At 39.1% G+C, this 17,654-nt stretch overlaps 1 protein-coding gene across 1 annotated transcript in view; it reads right to left on the minus strand.

Annotated features, from left to right (window-relative positions):
- Nucleotides 1-362: 362 nt before the first annotated feature.
- SWT1 (SWT1 RNA endoribonuclease homolog) overlaps nt 363-17,654 on the minus strand; it is a 102,072-nt gene continuing 84,780 nt past the window's right edge. The window contains exons 18-19 of the mRNA XM_030302409.2: nt 14,556-14,620; nt 363-1,824 (exon numbers count right to left, since the gene is read on the minus strand). Of these exons, the coding sequence (XP_030158269.1) occupies nt 1,695-1,824; nt 14,556-14,620 (195 nt within the window). The 3' untranslated portion in view covers nt 363-1,694. The remainder of the gene's footprint in view (nt 1,825-14,555; nt 14,621-17,654) is intronic.

Consider the following 17,654-nt stretch of genomic DNA (forward strand, 5'->3'; position numbering starts at 1 on the left):
CCAAGCTGTCCACACAGAGCCTGATGCAGGGCTAGAACCCACAAAGTTGAGATCCTGACCTGAGCCAAGGTCGGACGTTTTACCGACTGTGCCACCCAAGCGCCCCTCAAACTTTTTTTAAAAAGTGAAATGTGTGGACAGGAGTGAAATTTCCTAAAGATCACAACCTATGTTAAAAAGATAAGTGGGGGAGGAGCGCCTGGGTGGCTCAGTCGGTTAACCGTCTGACTTTGGCTCAGGTCATGATCTCACCGTTCATGAGTTCAAGCCCCACCTTGGACTCTGTGCTGACAGCACAGAGTCTGCTTGGATTCCTTCTCTCTCTCTCTCTGCCTCTCCCCTGCTCATGCTGTTTCTCAAACAAAAAAAAAATTTTTTTTTTTTTTTTTTAAATAAAAAGAGGGAAGAGGAGAGGGAGTTTACAAAGCAGAACCAAAACCCAGTAACAAACCAGAAGCAGTTGAAGGATAAAAATCTGAAGAAAAAAAAAAAAAACCTGGAGGGGTGGGGAGGGCGATGCTTTTCTGGCTCCTCCAGGAAGAAAAGGAAAGAGAGCAGAGATCCTCTGGAAGCTTCTCCTCCCACGGGGCTCGGCTCATATTCCTGATGGCATTTGAGCCCTAGGTAGAGCTGTGGCTTCCTATGCAAACATAAAGCTCGGCGGGGCCCTGCACAGATTGACACTGAGAATCCGGCATAGATTCTCTTGTGTTAGGAGAGGGTCACTTTTATCATCATACCTTGTACACAGTTCAAGAAACACAATTTGGAAGTAAAATGAAAAGCAAAACCTTACTAAAAATAAAATTTATTGCTTTTTTGTAAAAAATAAATTAACATTTATCATAGAATACCAAATTAGATTTAGTCTAATGTATTAACAAAAGCATAATATACTCTACTAAACAAGGATTTCCAATGTATTGTATAACTAAATAAGTTGATTAAACACTTGGTTTAGCTAGGGGCAAACATTAGTCACTGCCACTTAATCCCATAAATCCATGCCTCTTTCACATTTAAGGGAAGTCTGTTATAGGGGTCTCCTCTGCTTTTTCCATTAGAAATGCACTGAAAAGTGACAAGCCTAGGGTAGGAGAAAAGAAACTATATAGTAAGTAGGAGCTGAAGTCAAAATTCTACTTTTATTACCTTGGGGGAAGTGGAAGGGATGTATGTTACGTTCACCAGGTCTAAATGGAAGACAGTGTGATCATAAAACAGCCCAGGGTAAGATTTCATTTGTGGAGCATGGTAAGCATGGCCATGTCCTAATTGTCCTATTTCTTTCTTGGGGTTTGGAAGTGTTTCTGGCCATGCATTCATGTTTAGGGTTGAGAGAGATGCTAAAGTTGTGCCCCTGGGCCTTCCACAGATGCCAAAGTGGCTCCTGCCCTAAGAGATTAAAAAGACAGCTCTCCCTTCTTTAGACAGATTGGCTCAGTGTCAGGAGTAGAGGTAGGGAGGTATTGTCAACTGCAATGAGTTGAGTACACAGTTTATCCCACAATGGATGCATTAGGCTTTTTAGAATCTCAATGAGATTTTCAACAATAAGCAATCACCTTCTTGCACCTATGAGACATTTTTTTTTTTTTTTTTTTTTACAAGACTTGGGTTTAACTCAAAAGGTTGATAGCCACTCTATTGTTCTTGAAGACAAATGCCATTCCTTTTAAGTTATAAATCAGGATTTAGGTCCTATAGTTAAGCATGTCCTCACACCATCCCCTGTTTTTGGCCTCCATATAGACAGATGCATTGCACTGCTGCATGGAATTTTCCATCTCGACCAGCTGGCGGCATCCAATGGTTAACTTTTCCCTAGAGGATAAAGAAATGTTAAATCACTGCAAGACGGCTAGTCAGATGAAAAAATCTTGACACGACAGGATAACATGGATTTGAAATACATTCTTTGATAGTTGAGAGATTAAAATACCAAGAGAGTTATAGTTTCTTAGCACAGACAAAACAACATGAGAAGATAAGCACACAGTAGTAGCACAGATTCTCAGACAGCCAACATGGCGAGCTTGGTGCAATTCCTAGAATTCAGGAGTAAGGGTTCCTATGGCAGACCTGCTGCCAACAAGCGCAGTCGGATGCCGAAAAATAGTCCTTGGAAACCAATTTGACAATAAACTTCATGTATTGAAAAAAAACAACAAAAAAAAAACCAACAAAAAAAAAAAACTTTACTGATAAAAAAAAAAAAAAATAGTCCTTAGTATGGTCTCTGAAGGATTCTCCCAGCAGGAGATGGAGTGATGTTCCAGGGTTCTAATCCAAAGGGTAAAGCAGTGCTAGAGCCTAAATCACACATCTTTGTCTTATTTGGTTTGAGAATTAAAGAACAGGTAGCCTGGAGGATACTACGAGATGTAATGGAGCGGCAATGGGAAATTGACAGAGCTTCAACTTTCTATTTTATTTATTTTTATTATATATATATTTTCAGAGCTTCAACTCTTAAAAAGAACTGCTAAACTAACAAATGAATATTAACTAATTACTCTCAAGCAGCGATGGGACACAGGGAGTAATGGCTGACTCAAAATTTTACTTCAGACTAAGCCTAGCTGGTCTGTCATTAGCTGACTTGGGCTCACAATCTGTGGGATCTGTAAGTCATCAGAGCACCAATCCATTACATCTGGTGTCTAGGGTCATGCAAAACTATTTAAATCTACTGGGAGATGGTCTATAGAAGCTCACGAAGAATATCCGGCATCTAGCAAGCATCTGGCACATTAGGTGTTTGAGAAAGGACAGGTTTTTAAGTGTAAATTACACTGTTATTACTTCCTTGGCTTCTAAGATCATCTCTGGGCCATCTCCATGGTGTTGGGGAGGACCACTAGCCACCTCCCTGCACTGTCCCCCTGCCCCATGGATCCCTTGATGTAGGATACAAAGGAAAAAGAAGTCAGCTGGAACTCAGGGATTAGGATGAGAGGTAGTAGGGATGGCACAAGTAAACACCCCATATTCTGAGCAGCCTCACTTCCTCAAGATGTGTGGTTTCTCTGACACTGACTAAAACCTGACTTTTGGTTTTGTGTTACTCTAGTCCTGTTTCCTATATTTACAGTGCTTAAAATTAGTGTTGTGTTGCTTTCAATTCTTCACAACTACTCAGAAGATGATTTCTGGAAGAGCCTAAGAGATCCCCAAAGAGGAGAGATGTAAATGTTTTCTCATAAACTTAAAAATGAAACAAAAATGGCAGGCCCCATTCCTGCTCTTGGTGATTTATTCCACATTTGGGGGGTGGGGGGAAACACTCCTTTAATAACTAGACTTTGAATCTAGTTGTGTCTCTTGTCTTCTTTCCCCTCCTCTCACAGTTAAGAGGTGAGCTGTCTCCTCTTCTGATCTTCATCTCTGTGGGTCAGCTTTCTGTGGATTATCACTTTACAGACTCTCTCTGCTGCAGTGAGCTGTCATTGCTTACTGAGAAAAGTACCACGTGTTTTTCCTATATTATGATAGGAATTCTTAAGTTCCTTTTCCACAGGGCTTATGGAGAAGGGCAGAATAACAGATGTGGGGGCACCTTAACACCTTTCTGTGCCATTCTGCAGCATTTCTGTGAGTCATATCATGTTAGCTTTCACCAAGTTGTGACAATGCTCACAATCGTGAAAGGTAGCCCATTTCATATTTGCTCTTAATTTCTAGGAAGTTCTTCCTTTACACTAGGCCTTAAAAAACCTCCATTTTCTGACCTGAGTGGCCTAAGTTAAAAAAAAAAAAAGTCATTATCTAATAGCACAAATATTTTAGGTCCCTTGTAGAGATCCTATTTCTCTTTTGCAAACTAAACAATCCCAACTCCTAATAGGTTCTGGAACAGAGATCAAGACTGGAGGTTGCTTCTAGTTTTGTGATTCTATATTGCTCATGAGATTTTTTGCAAAACTTCTATTTCTCTAAATTGTCCTATCATAGTATCAAACTTGCTTTGACCAAATCTCAGATAGGTCAAAATAAACTGGAAATTCAATCAAATCAATTTAAAAATATTTTCAGTGGTTATTTGATTCATTTCCATGGCTAATTTGGTCAAAACAGTATGGCAGTAGCGAACTTCAGTGATCTAATTACAATATTGGATGCAGTTTTTCTAAAATTCTTTCTAGGTACAAGAAGAAAGTCTACAATGGATATGTTTTACAGCTCTATGAACTTTTCTATTTATTTGCTGTATGTATCTCAAATGAAAGAAAAGTGGAATACAATGTAATGCTAATATAAAAACAGTACAGGGCCCAGGTGGCTCAGTCAGTTGAGCGTGCAACTCTTGATTTCAGCTCCTATCATGATCCCAGGATGGTGGGATCGAGTCACGTCAGGCTCTGTGCTAAGCATGGAGCCTGCTTAAGATTCTCTCTCGCTATCACTATCTCTCTCTCTCTCTCTCTCTCTCCCTCCCTCCCTTCGCTCCTTAACCCCGCTCTTGTGGATGCTCTAAAAAATAATAATAATAAAAAGAAATAAAAACAGTATATGATAGCTAACCTCATATTCAATGGTGAAATACTAAAAGCTTTTCCCTAAAATCGGCAATAAGACAAGGATGTCCATGTTCACCACTTCTATTCAACACTGTACTGGAAGTTCTAGGAGCACAATTAGGCACAAAAACAAATCATAAGCATACAAACTGTAAACAAAGAAGTGAAATTCTCTATTTACAGATCCTAAAGAATCCACAAAATAACTGTTAGAACTAATAAATTAATTCAGTGAAGTTGCAAAATAAAAGATCAACACACAAAAAATCAGTTGTATTTCTATATACTAGAAATGAACAATTAGAAGAGGAAATAAGGGTGCCTGGGTGGCTCAGTTGGTTAAGCGTCAAACTCTTGATTTTGGCTCAGTTCATAATCTCACGGTCAAGAGATCGAGCCCCATGTGGGGCTCTGTGCTGACAGTGTGGAATCTGCTTGGGATTCTCTCTCTCTGTCCCATTCTCCACCTCCCCTGCTTGCCTGCTCTCTCTCAAAATAAAATAAACAAAATTTAAAAAGAAAAGGAAAGGAAATTAGGAAAACAATTCCATTTATAATAGCATGAAAAAGATTAAAATACTCAGAAATAAGTTTAATTGAAGAAGCACAAACTTGTACACTCTAAAAAACACAAAACATTGCCAAAAGAAATTAAAGACCTAAATTAGTGGCATCCCATGTTTATGGATTGGAGGGCAATGATAATAACTCCCAAAAGCAATCTACATGGCCAATGCAATCCCTATCAAAGTCCCAATAATATTTTTTTTGCAAAAACTGATCCTAATATTCACACAGAATTGCAAGGGACCCCAAATAGTCAAATCCTGAAAAAGAAAAACAATGTTCAGAGGACTCACTCTTCCCAATTTTGAAAACTCAATACAAAGCAACTTTAAGAAAAATTTTCTTTTAATGTTTATTTTTGAGAGAGAGAGAGAGAGAGAGAGACAGAGAGCGCGAGCAGGAGAGGGGTAGAGACAGAGGGAGACACAGAATCCGAAGCAGGCTCCAGGCTCTGAGCCATCTGCACAGAGCCCGACACAGGGCTCGAACTCACGAGCTGTGAGATCATGACCTGAGCTGAAGTCGGCCGTTCAACCAACTGAGCCACCCAGGCGCCCCATAAAGCAACTTTAATCAAAACAGTGGCACTGGCATAAAGACAGACATACAGACCAATGGAACAGAAATAAAGTCCAGAAATAAATCTCACCTACATGGTTGACTGATTTTCAACAAGGGTGCCAAGAACATTCAATGGGAAAAATGGCCTCTTCAACATTTGGTGCTAGCACAACTTGACATCCAGATGCAAATGAAGTCAGACCCTTACCTCACAACATATACAAAAATTAACTCAAAAATGCATCAGTGACCTAACTGTAAGAGCTAAAACTATAAAATTCTAAGAAAAACACATTGGGGTAAATCTTCATGACCTTAGCTTTGGCAATGGAGTCTTAGGTATGATGCCAAAAGCCTAAGCAACACAAGAAAAAACACATAAACTGGACTTCATCAAGTTAAAAACGTGTGTGTGTCAAAGGACGCTATCAAAAAAGTGAAAAGACAATGTACAGAATGGGAGAAAATAGTTGCAAATTATACATCTGATAGGGTCTAGTACTCAGAACGTGTGACATGTCAAGCTGCCAGGTGCCAAGGTGGTTAATGAGGACAATAAGCCAAACTGAAAGTAAAATCAACATTATTCACTTACTGCAACACTGCAAATCAGAGACAAAATTAAAGGTGCCAGCCCCCTAGTACTCCATTTTTTCTTGTAGAATGGCACTGGGTGAGGGTCAGATGATACGCAGGGCAGACAGGGGCTATCATCTCACTGCTGCTAAGGATCCCTAAACTAAGGCTCCTGCCTGTTTACGGACCCATGGGGCTAAGGGGCAGGAAGGGTGGAGGTCTCAGTTCATTCAGGCTGCTGTAACAAAACACCACAGACTGGGTGGTTTAGAGACAACAGAGATTTATTTCACACAGTTCTGGTGGCTGGAAATCCAAGATCAAGGCACCAGTATGGTCACATTCTGGTGAGAGCCCTCTTTTAGAAGAGCATTAATCCTATTCATCCGGGCTCTACCCTCATGACCTAATCACCTCCCAAAGGCCCCACCTTCTAAGAAGATTACATTGGGCAATAGGATTTCAACATATGAATTTTAGGGAGTGGGGGGACATAAACATTCAAAACATAGCAAAGGAGAAGAGTGAGGAGTAGGAAAGCATGGAGTCAGAATGGGGAAAAATACCTCAGCCAAGGCTTCCAAAAGTCGCAGCTGAAGTGCCTGAGAGGTGCCTCAGCCAATGTGCCCAATAAGGTGGCCTCCAAATGAAAACTGCCCAGGCTAGGAATGCAGACATGCGTGGAGGCTCACGGGCAGGCGGTCTGAGCATTGCCCACAGCTGCCTCTAGAAGAGTGCAGTACACCCTTCTAGAAGAGAGTATACCCAATCTGGTATGGGGAAGGCAGCTTCCCAAAGGAGCCTGCCAGACAAAGTCTTAGAACTGCCTATGGGCAGGCGTGAAAGATCGCACATAGGATTTTGGCCTGGATCCAGATTCCCCATAAAGACTTCTTATCACTCAACAACAGAAAGAAAACAACCCAATGAAAAATGGGCACAAGACCTGAGTAGACATTTCTCCAAAAAAGACAGACAGCCAATAGGCACATGGAAAGATGCTCCACATCATTAGGAATTAGGGAAATACAAATAAGAATCACAACGAGAGCATACTTCACATTCATCTGGACAACCTTCATCAAAAAAAAAAAAAAAAAAAGGAAAATAAATTTTGTCAAAATTTGGAAAAACTGGAACCCTCATCTACTGCTATATTGCTGGTGGGAAGGTAAAAATAGTGTAGCTGCTATGAAAAAAAGGCAGTAGTTCCTCCAAAAGTTAAACACAGGATTCCACTCTTAGATATACACCCCCCAAAATTTGAAAGAACTGGAAGAATTCAAACGAATACTTGTACACAAATAGCAACACTATTCACCACAGCCAAAAAGTGAAAACAACCCAAATGTCCATCAACAGACAAGTGGATAAACAAAATGTGGTCTGTCCATACAATGGGACATCATGCAGCCATAAAAAGGAGTGAAGTACTGATTGATAAATACTACAGTGTAGATGAACCTCAAAAATATCATGCTAAGTGAAAGAAACCAGACACAAAAGGTCATATGTTGTAGGATTCTGCTTATAAGAAACATTCAGAATAGAGAAATCCAGAGAGACAGAACGCAGATTAGAGATTGCCAGGGTCTGGGGGAAGGGGAGAACACACACTGACTACTTAATGTGTACTGAATTTCCCTCTGGAATGATGGAAATGTCTTGGAACTAGAGAGGATTGCACAACACAGTGAATGCACTAACTGCCCCTGAATTGTACACTTTAAAATGGGTGTTAGTTCCATTATGTGAATTTTATCTCAATTAAAAAAAGAAAAAAAAGTATACATTTATTTTATAATATCTTCTGTCATAAATAATGAGTCAAATTTACTGCAAAGTATTATTGAATCAATAGACACAAAAAACAGCATCCCTTTCTAATTAAAGCAGAAGCATCAAAGGTGTAAATTTGGTTTTGAGATTATTTTTCTCTAAGGCTTTTTTCTATCTGAGGCTTCTTGGACAGACCAGGTCATTAATTTAGTGCAGGGATTCTCAAACTTTAATGTTTCCTGGAGGGATGGGTAACACAGATTGCTGGGCTCCACCCCAGAGTTTCCGATTCAGAAGATCCACAGTAGAGCCTTACTAGTTGATTTCTTGCAAGTTCCCAGGTGAGGCTGACACTCAAGTTAAGAAACCATGCTTGGGGCGCCTGGGTGGCGCAGTCGGTTAAGCGTCCGACTTCAGCCAGGTCACGATCTCGCGGTCCGTGAGTTCGAGCCCCGCGTCGGGCTCTGGGCTGATGGCTCAGAGCCTGGAGCCTGTTTCCGATTCTGTGTCTCCCTCTCTCTCTGCCCCTCCCCCGTTCATGCTCTGTCTCTCTCTGTCCCAAAAATAAATAAACGTTGGAAAAAAAAAATTTTTTTTAAAGAAACCATGCTTGGGGCGCCTGGGTGGCGCAGTCGGTTAAGCGTCCGACTTCAGCCAGGTCACGATCTCGCGGTCCGTGAGTTCGAGCCCCGCGTCAGACTCTGGGCTGATGGCTCAGAGCCTGGAGCCTGCTTTCGATTCTGTGTCTCCCTCTCTCTCTGCCCCTCCCCCGTTCATGCTCTGTCTCTCTCTGTCCCAAAAATAAATAAACGTTGGAAAAAAAAAAAAAAATTTAAAAAAAAAAAAAAAAAAAAAGAAACCATGCTTGTGTGAACCACAATTCTAATGTGATCTGGAAGATACTACCACGGAGTTGATTCCTGGCATCAGAAAGCAGTAATTCCCAAAAGCACCTGCCCCAAGGGAAAAAAACAGCTTCTGACCCGACCCAGATGCTAGGTTAGGCAGCATATTGTTTGGATATGCCAGTTACTTTATGAGGCTGATGTCGCAAACTAATTTGCATTTCATACAGACAAAATGACCACAGAGGCCTGCCTCGCAAACATGCTGGAAAACACTGCCCAAGAGCTTTCAAGGCAAAGTGAACTACATGCTGTTCCTAACTTATTTCTCATACATATAAAAGATATCACCCAGGATATCTGTTTGGTCATCTATTTGATAATCTCATTAATTTACCATCCTGGATTTTCTGAGCAGGCTCCTCGTCTGCTCAGGGTAAGCAATGCTCAGACCTCACTGGCAAGCCCAAAGGCTCTGCTGAAGACTCTACAAACTTATCTATAGATAAAACACAAACATATTTATAAACTTATTTATAAACACCAAGGTTCTGTCTGCTGTGTCATGGAATTCAACTTTTGATCAAAGCTACTTTCAGTCTGAAACCTTAACTCCTTGCTTTATCAGAACCTAGGAAATAGTTTTCTGTTCTTGAAAAGGAATTTAATGACTTCCCTATTGCAGTAAGTGTGGTAAGGGGTACATCAGCAGTGTCCTCCTTTGCAACTAATACTTTATAAATGAAAAAAACAGATTAATAAATTCAGGCAATGTAAGTAATCATTTTCCTCAGCATTCCAGAAAGTGGTCAGCTATATGCAAGTTAAATCCTTCTGTTTTCACCAGGAAAACTCTGCTTCCTTTCATCTGGTGCATTTGGCTCTGTGTCTAGTACGAACCACGGAAACCGAAAGAACCTCTCTCTTTTGGCAGCTTATTTAAAAACTGTGAGCTGTGGAGCACATGTGAGGCTAGTATGAGAGCTACTGATCACTGTAGAGACAGCAATTTCAAAACAAACCACAGAGTAACAACTCTAAAAGCTACTAACCAAAAGCCTTCTAAGCAACAACCACCACTTTTCAGTGCATTCAAGATATTGGATATATTCCATCTCTCTTCAGTATTATCCTTTTGGCTGTAAGAGGGAGTTTATTAATTAATATTGTAGTTCAAATCCCTGGCATAAGGAGACTTAGAAGAAAAAAATAGGTACAACTACTTTAACTCTGAACATTCAACTTTGACCCCAGTACAAACCCATAAAAAAGAACTCCCAACTATTCCAATGGTAAAGTGAAGTCAAAACAATTTTAGACACCTGACTGGAACCATCCTGCAAGGAACTCTGCCTTCTAAGTTATCCACAGTGAGCTTTTCTACCTTCAAAAATATGTCCAAGGTTGACAGACATTATATATTTTTTAAGCTTTGATTTCAATTCTAGTTAACACACTGTTATATTAGCTTCAGGTGTACAAGATAGTGATTCAACAATCCCATACATCACCTAGTGCTCATCATGACAACTGCACTCCTTAATCTCCATCATCTATTTCACTCATCCCCCACCCCTCCTTTCTGGTAACCATCAGTTTGTTCTCTATAGTTAATAGTCTGTTTCTTGCTTTGTCTCTCATTTTTTTCCCTTTGCTCATTTGTTTCTTAAACTCCACATGAGTGAAATCATATGGTATTTGTCTTTCTCTGACTGACTGATTTCGCTCAGGATTATACTCTCTAGCTCCATCCATGTCATTGCAAATGGCAAGACTTCATTTTTTATGGCTGAATAATATTCCTTTTCATATATATATGAAAGGACATACACACACACACACACACACACACACACACACACACACACACCACATCTTCTTCATCTATCCATCAGTCAGTGGACACTTAGGCTGTTTCCATATCTTGGCTATTGTAAAGAATGCTGCCATACACATAGGGGTGGTGCATGTATCCCTCTGAATTAGTGTTCTTATATTCTTTGGGTAAATACCCAGTGGTGCAATTACTGGATTGTATGGCAGTTCTATTCGTAACTTTTTCAGGAACTTCCATGTGGCATTCCAGAGTGGCTGCACTAGTTTGCATTCCCACCAACAGTGTACAAGTGTTCCTTTTTCCCCACATCCTTGCTAATACCTGTTGTTTATTGTATTTATTTTAGCCATTCTGACAGGTGTGGGGTGATACTTCACTGTAGTTTTGATATGCATTTCCCTGAGTGACGTTGAGCATCTTTTCATGTGTCTGTTGGCCATCTGGAGGTATTCTTTGGAGAAATGTCTGTTCTTGTCTTCTGCCCATTTTTAAATTGAATTCTTTGTTTTGGGGGGTATTGAGTTTTAGAAGTTCTTTATACACTTTGGATACTAATCCTTTATCAGATACGTCGTTTGTAAATATTTTCTCCCAAGTAAGTTGCCTTTTAGTTTTATTCATTGTTTCCTTTGCTGTCAGAAGCTTTTTATTTTGATGTAGTCCCAATAGTTTATTTTTGCTTTTGTTTTCCTTGCCTCAGGAGACATATCTAGAAAAAAGCTGGTAAGACCAATGTCAGAGAAATTGCTGCCTGAGCTCTCTTCTAGAATTTTAATGGTTTCCTGTCTCACATTTAGGTTTTTAATCCATTTTGAGTTTATTTTTGTGTATGGTGTAAGAAAGTGGCCCAGTTTCATTTTTCTGCATGTCGCTGTCCAGTTTTCCCAACACCACTTGTTGACGAGACTTTTTCCCCATTGGATGTTCTTTCCTACTCTGTCGAAGGCTAATTGACCACAGAGTTGTAGGGTCATTTCTGGGTTTTCTGTTCTGTTCCATTGATCTGTATGTCTATTTCTGTACCAGCACCATACCGTCTTGATCACTACAGCTTTGTAATATACCTTGAAGTCAGGAACTGTGATGCCTCCAGCTCTGCTTTTATTTTTTCAGGATTGCTTTGGCTATTCAGGGTCTTTTGTGGTTCCATACAAATTTTAGAACTGTTTGTTCTAGTTCTAGGGAAAATGCCATTGGTATTTTGACAGGGATTGCATTAAATGTATAAATTGCTTTGGGTAACATAGACATTTAACAAATTTGTTCTTCCAAACCAGGAGCATGGAATGTCTTTCCATTTGTTTGTGTCATCTTCAATTCCTTTCAACACTGTTTTATAGTTTTCAGAGTAAAGGTCTTTTACCTCTTTGGTTACGTTTATTCAGAGGGATCTCATAGTTTACGATGCAACGGTAAATGGGATGGCTTTCTTAGTTTCTCTTTCTTCTTATCATTAATGTATAGAAATGCAACAGATTTCTGTATACTGATTTTGTATCCTGTGACTTTACTGAATTCATTTACCAGTTCTAGAAGTTTTTTGGTGGAATCTTTAGGGTTTTCTATATAAAGTATCATGCTGTCTGCAAATAATTAAAGTTTGACTTCTTCCTTACTGATTGGGATGCTTTTTATTTCTTTCTGTTGTCTGATTGCTTTGGCTAGGACTTCCAGTACTATGTTTCATAAAAGTGAGAAAAGTAGACATCCCTGTTTTATTCCTGACAAGGAATGATCATATGGTTCTTATCCTTTCTCTTACTGGTGTGATGTATCATGTTGATTGATTTGTGAATGTTGAACCACCCTCCGAACCTAAGAATAAATCCTACTTGATTGTGGTGAATGATTTTTCTTAAAGTATTGAATTTTACAGACATTATATTTTTGACACAAATGTCATGTACACAAACCTTTCTGTGGCCTATTTGTGAAGTTCTATCATAAGAGTATAACTGATTGACACGCTAAAGATTAAAGTTAGAAAAAAAAATTGTTTTCACCCACCTCCAGCTACAACGGACATGCCCAATAATTTTTCTTGGAAAAACTACTTTGATGTTAACACTGTCATTGCACCTGCTCATGAAGTTTTGTAACAACACAGGTACATGTGCAAGTTAAAACTAGCAAATAAACTGGTTTAGTGATAGAAATGGCATATTACACAGCAGTGAAAGTACAGTCAGTTTTGCTACAGCACTTGTTTTGAACACACGAATTTGTTCCAACACCACTGCTATATTAAAGAATTTGAGCATGATGCAAATTTCACATTTTCTTATATCCAACAGTGATGAACAGAGAAAACTGTACTCAGCCAAACCAAGCTACTTAGAAATACACAAAACACACACCTGCACACACTTTAAACATGTACCAGTGCCTCATTCACATTTGGTGTGGCAACTTTACATTCAACTTCAGACAACCCTCCCTCCACCACACTGCATGAACCCACAAGCTACAACCCTTCCAAGGACCACTTGCACATGCAAACCTCAGCTTTTTTTCAAGGAAAAGAGTCAGATTTTTTTTTTTAATCACATTCATATATTTCTTAACCATGTAACAGGTGTAAAACTGATACGACTTTGATTAGGTTCCTTTTTTTTTTTTTCAAATAGCTTTCTTATTAAGTTTTTGAGTGATGTGCCTCAGCCCATTTTTCCCAAGAGCCTTTTTCTTGCTTGATTTTGCACGGCACAAAGGTGATCATTTGGAATGAATACGTTATGCCATAATAGAACTGACTATTAGCAAGCCAACTACTGCTCCATGCCTCAACACGGATAATTTTCAAAAGTCAAAAAATAATAGCAGGGGACGGGGGGTGGGGAGTATGAGACGGAGGGCAACACTAATAGCATTAAGTGAGTTTTTGCTCCTCATGAATTTGTTTGCCGGGGCTCAGGATTGGAGGGATTCACATACACACCTTGAATATTAAAGAATCAGATTTTCTACTCCTTCCCCTTTATTACACATGAATGCAATAAACAAAATTATTTTTTAAAAGAACATATATGATACTATTACGTACATAAACAGATGAAATTGATCAACGTATATTTACTGATACATACACCCATAAAGATGAGAATTATAAACACAAATCTCTGAGGAGAGGATGAAAGGGAGGATATACACAGAGATGGGTAAAGGTCTGTTTTGTCAACTGAAGGGTAGGCGTGAGTAGTTTTTATACTAGTTATTCTTTGAAACATGGTGTGGGGAAAATAAGGGGCTGCGAGGTCAAAGGGGTCAAAGCTATTTTCATAATAAGAAAAAGACATGATTTGCCTTTTGCATTCTCATTCTTGCAAGAATGTGCAACAGTTTTCCAGTGGTACAGACATTATCATCAAAGCAAACTCCATTCAAAAGCAACTATGAGAACCCATCTGTCTTCAATTAAACCAGATGTTAAGAGACTTGCAAAGTGTAGAACCTCACTCTTTTTGTTTGGGAAAAATTATTTTCATAATTATATGCTCCTATCTTAACACGTAATTAATTAGTTCTTATTTTGAAATGAATGTTTAAAAAATTCTCAATTCTAATTTATAATACAGCAAATATAGATAGAGATGACCTACATAAACAAAACAAAATTTTGTAAAATATAAAGGAGTCCTGAGGCCAAAAAATTTGAGAGCCACATTAAACCTTATACCTGCTTTTATATATGCACGCACACACACACACACAGAGCTCTTTTGTATGTATGAGCTATTTCATATTAATAAAGGTAAAATAAAATCAGAGTGTAGTAAAGACATAAAGAGAATCCTCTGCCAACACATCAAGTGGAGCCATGTACGGTAAAAGCTGATGACAACAGCGTATCTAAATACAGATGGGACTTACCGATACTCAGTCTGTGAGACACAATCATAAAGTTCCTGGGCAGTGAATTGGACATTTTTATTCACCTGAAAAGAACCAAGATGTAGTTACTTAAAACGCATATGAAGTCAAATGAGCAGAAAGAGCACAATTAGAGTGACCCATATTCTGAGAGAGAATGTCAAGTTTCCAGCGTTTGCATAAAAACAGCAGGAACAATCAGAAGTTTGGTGATCACAATGCTAGGCTAACACTGAACTATGTGTAAAAATACTAGTCCTGTAGTTACAACTTAATCTGTTCAAAGAACCAGAAGTGATCTATGGTTCTGGGGTTAGTGGAATTGAGTATTAGAATTAAGTATCATTTTGTAGATCAAGTGGAAAGAAAAAAATGTGTTCTCCATGAAACACTAAATTCTACTACTACTGGCTCTTATCAATAGATTCAGGCTTCAGGGTGCCTGGGTGGCTCAGTTGGTTAAGCACCGGACTTCAGCTCAGGTCATGATTTCGCAGTTCACAGGTTCAAGCCCTGCATCAGGCTCTGTGCTGACAGCTCAGAGCCTGGAGCCTGCTTCAGATTCTGTTTCTCCCTCTCTCTCTCTCTCTCTCTCTCTATCCCTCCCCCAATCTCACTCTGTCTCTCTCTATATATCAAGAATAAATAAACATCTTAAAAAAAAAATAGATTCAGCCTTCAACTAGCCTAGCATTTTAGAAGATTTCTAATGCACACATTCAATATTTCTTTTCTAAAAAAAAAGCACAAGTTTTTAAAGAAGTTAAAATAATTCTATTTAAAGGACTGAAGCAGATTTGGGGTCACATAAGTAGACTATTTTATTTTAAAGATTTTATTTACTTTTTTTAAGGTTTTTTTTTTATTTTTGAGAGAGAGACAGCATAAGTGGGAGAAGTGCAGGGCGGCAGGGGGGACAGAGGATCTGAAGCGGGCTCCATACTATCTCCATGCTATCAGCAGATAGCCCCATGCAGGGCTCAAACTCATGAGCCAGGAGATCACAACCTGAGCCGAAGTCAGATGCTAACTGAGCCACCCAGGCACCACTATTTATTTACTTTTCAAGTAATCTCTACACCTAACGTGGGGCTCGAACCTACAACCCCAAGATCAAGAGTCTCATGCTCTACTGACTGAGCCAGCCAGTTGCCCCAGGTAGACATTTTTATTTTAATTTTTTAAACATTTATTTATTTTTGAGATAGAGAGAGAGTGGTGGGGGGAGCAGAGAGAGAGGGAGACACAGAAGCCGAAGAAGGCTCCAGGCTCTGAGCTGTCAGCACAGAGCCTGACACGGGTCTCGAACTAGTGAACCATGAGATCATGACCTGAGCCGAAGTTGGCCGCTTAACCAACTGAGCCACCGGGGCGCCACCCGCCCCCTGCAAGGTAGACTATTTTAAAAGTAGAGGCAACCATATCTTGTTTATATCCTGAACATTAAAAATAACTCAAGCTGAAAGAAAAAATTATTCAACTCTAACAACACCTGAGTATTATAGTTGACCCTTACTGAAGAGCCTTCACTTTCATTTAAATACTAAGTTTATAAACTGTTGGGAAAGGTCTATTTAGGAAAAAGTTTGATTTACAGACATTTTCTAAAGAAATGTCTTTTTCACACTATCAAGCTAATATGTTTAAACTAATAATAATTAATAATTAAACTAATAATATATTTAAACTAATATGTTTAAGTTCACAAATATCATAATTCAGATATAATTTACAATACTATAAATACAAAAGTCATTGATCATACAAAGATTAGTCATGACACACTTGGAGCACACAGTCAGTGACTGAATTCTATATTTTTTGAGGCTTACTATTGATTTAGGCTATATTCTACTCATGTGCAGGGAGTCTGGAAATTTCCAGAATCTGGAAATTAATAGAAAATTTTTTTTTTAATGTTTATTTATTTTTGAGAGAGAGAAAGAGACAGAGAGAGACAAGAGCACAAGCAGGAGAGGGGTAAAGAGAAAGGGAGACACAGAATCTGAAGAAGGCTTCAGGCTCTGGGCTGTCAGCACAGAGCCTGATGCAGGACTTGAACCCACGAACTGTGAGATCAGGACTTGAGCCGAAGTTGGATGTTTAATAGACTGAGCCACCCTGGTGTCTGAGAGATTCTTTTTCTCAGATAACTCAAATAGCACAGTGCCTAAATTTTCAAAAATTGTGAATCAGTGATGGAAAACACAACTCTTTCTATAAAATAGGTAACACCATTGAACACTTACTCTGTGTCTGGTACTGTTTGAGGCACTTCATATATGTTAAATTATTTAGTCTTTACAAGAATATCTATAATTTATCTACTGATGTTATTCCCACTTTACAGATGAAGAAACTAAGGCAAAGAGAACTAAATAACTCTTTTTGAGCACACAGTTAATAAGGGGTAGAACCAACATTTGAACACAGGTAGTTTGATCCCAGTATGTGTTCTTTGTATGTTACATCCAAAAAGTTAAATAAAGAGCAAACCAGAAATAAAAGCGAATATATTTTAAAAAGTTTAACTCTATAAGAGATGTGAGACTTGAATGTCACATTCTTTCACTTAGAACATTAAAAAAAAAAATTAAACACACACACACACACACACACACACACACACACACACACACGAAAAGAAAGAACGTTCAGGAACATGGGCAAACAAACTGAAGATCTACAGAATACTTTTCCTGGATCAGCACTGATGGGGAAAGCCTTCAAGTTACGTGACAAACTACACCAGAGTCACACCTCTAAGCTCCACCACCAGGGCCTATGCTGCTGCTACAGAGGAAACGAAATTATAGCTTTCCTTTTCCCTGATCACCGGCTCTCAAACAGAGGTGATGCTTTCTCGCGAGGGGCCGCTGGTGTATGTAAGCTGAGTGAGGTGTACTCACAATGACTCAGATATTGGGATTTAGCAGCTGAGGAGAAGAGATGCTAAATACCCGCCATGTTCCACACAATGATGAAATGACCTGTCCAAAATGTCAACAGCACCCCTAATGACAAACAATTCTGTGTTGGACAAAGTGTAGGATTATAGAACTCTGTGTTTTTACTTCAAGAGTGAAAGAAAAAGTTTAA

The sequence above is a fragment of the Lynx canadensis genome, chromosome F1 (genome assembly GCF_007474595.2).
Source record: "Lynx canadensis isolate LIC74 chromosome F1, mLynCan4.pri.v2, whole genome shotgun sequence".
Classification (NCBI taxonomy): Eukaryota; Metazoa; Chordata; class Mammalia; order Carnivora; family Felidae; genus Lynx; species Lynx canadensis.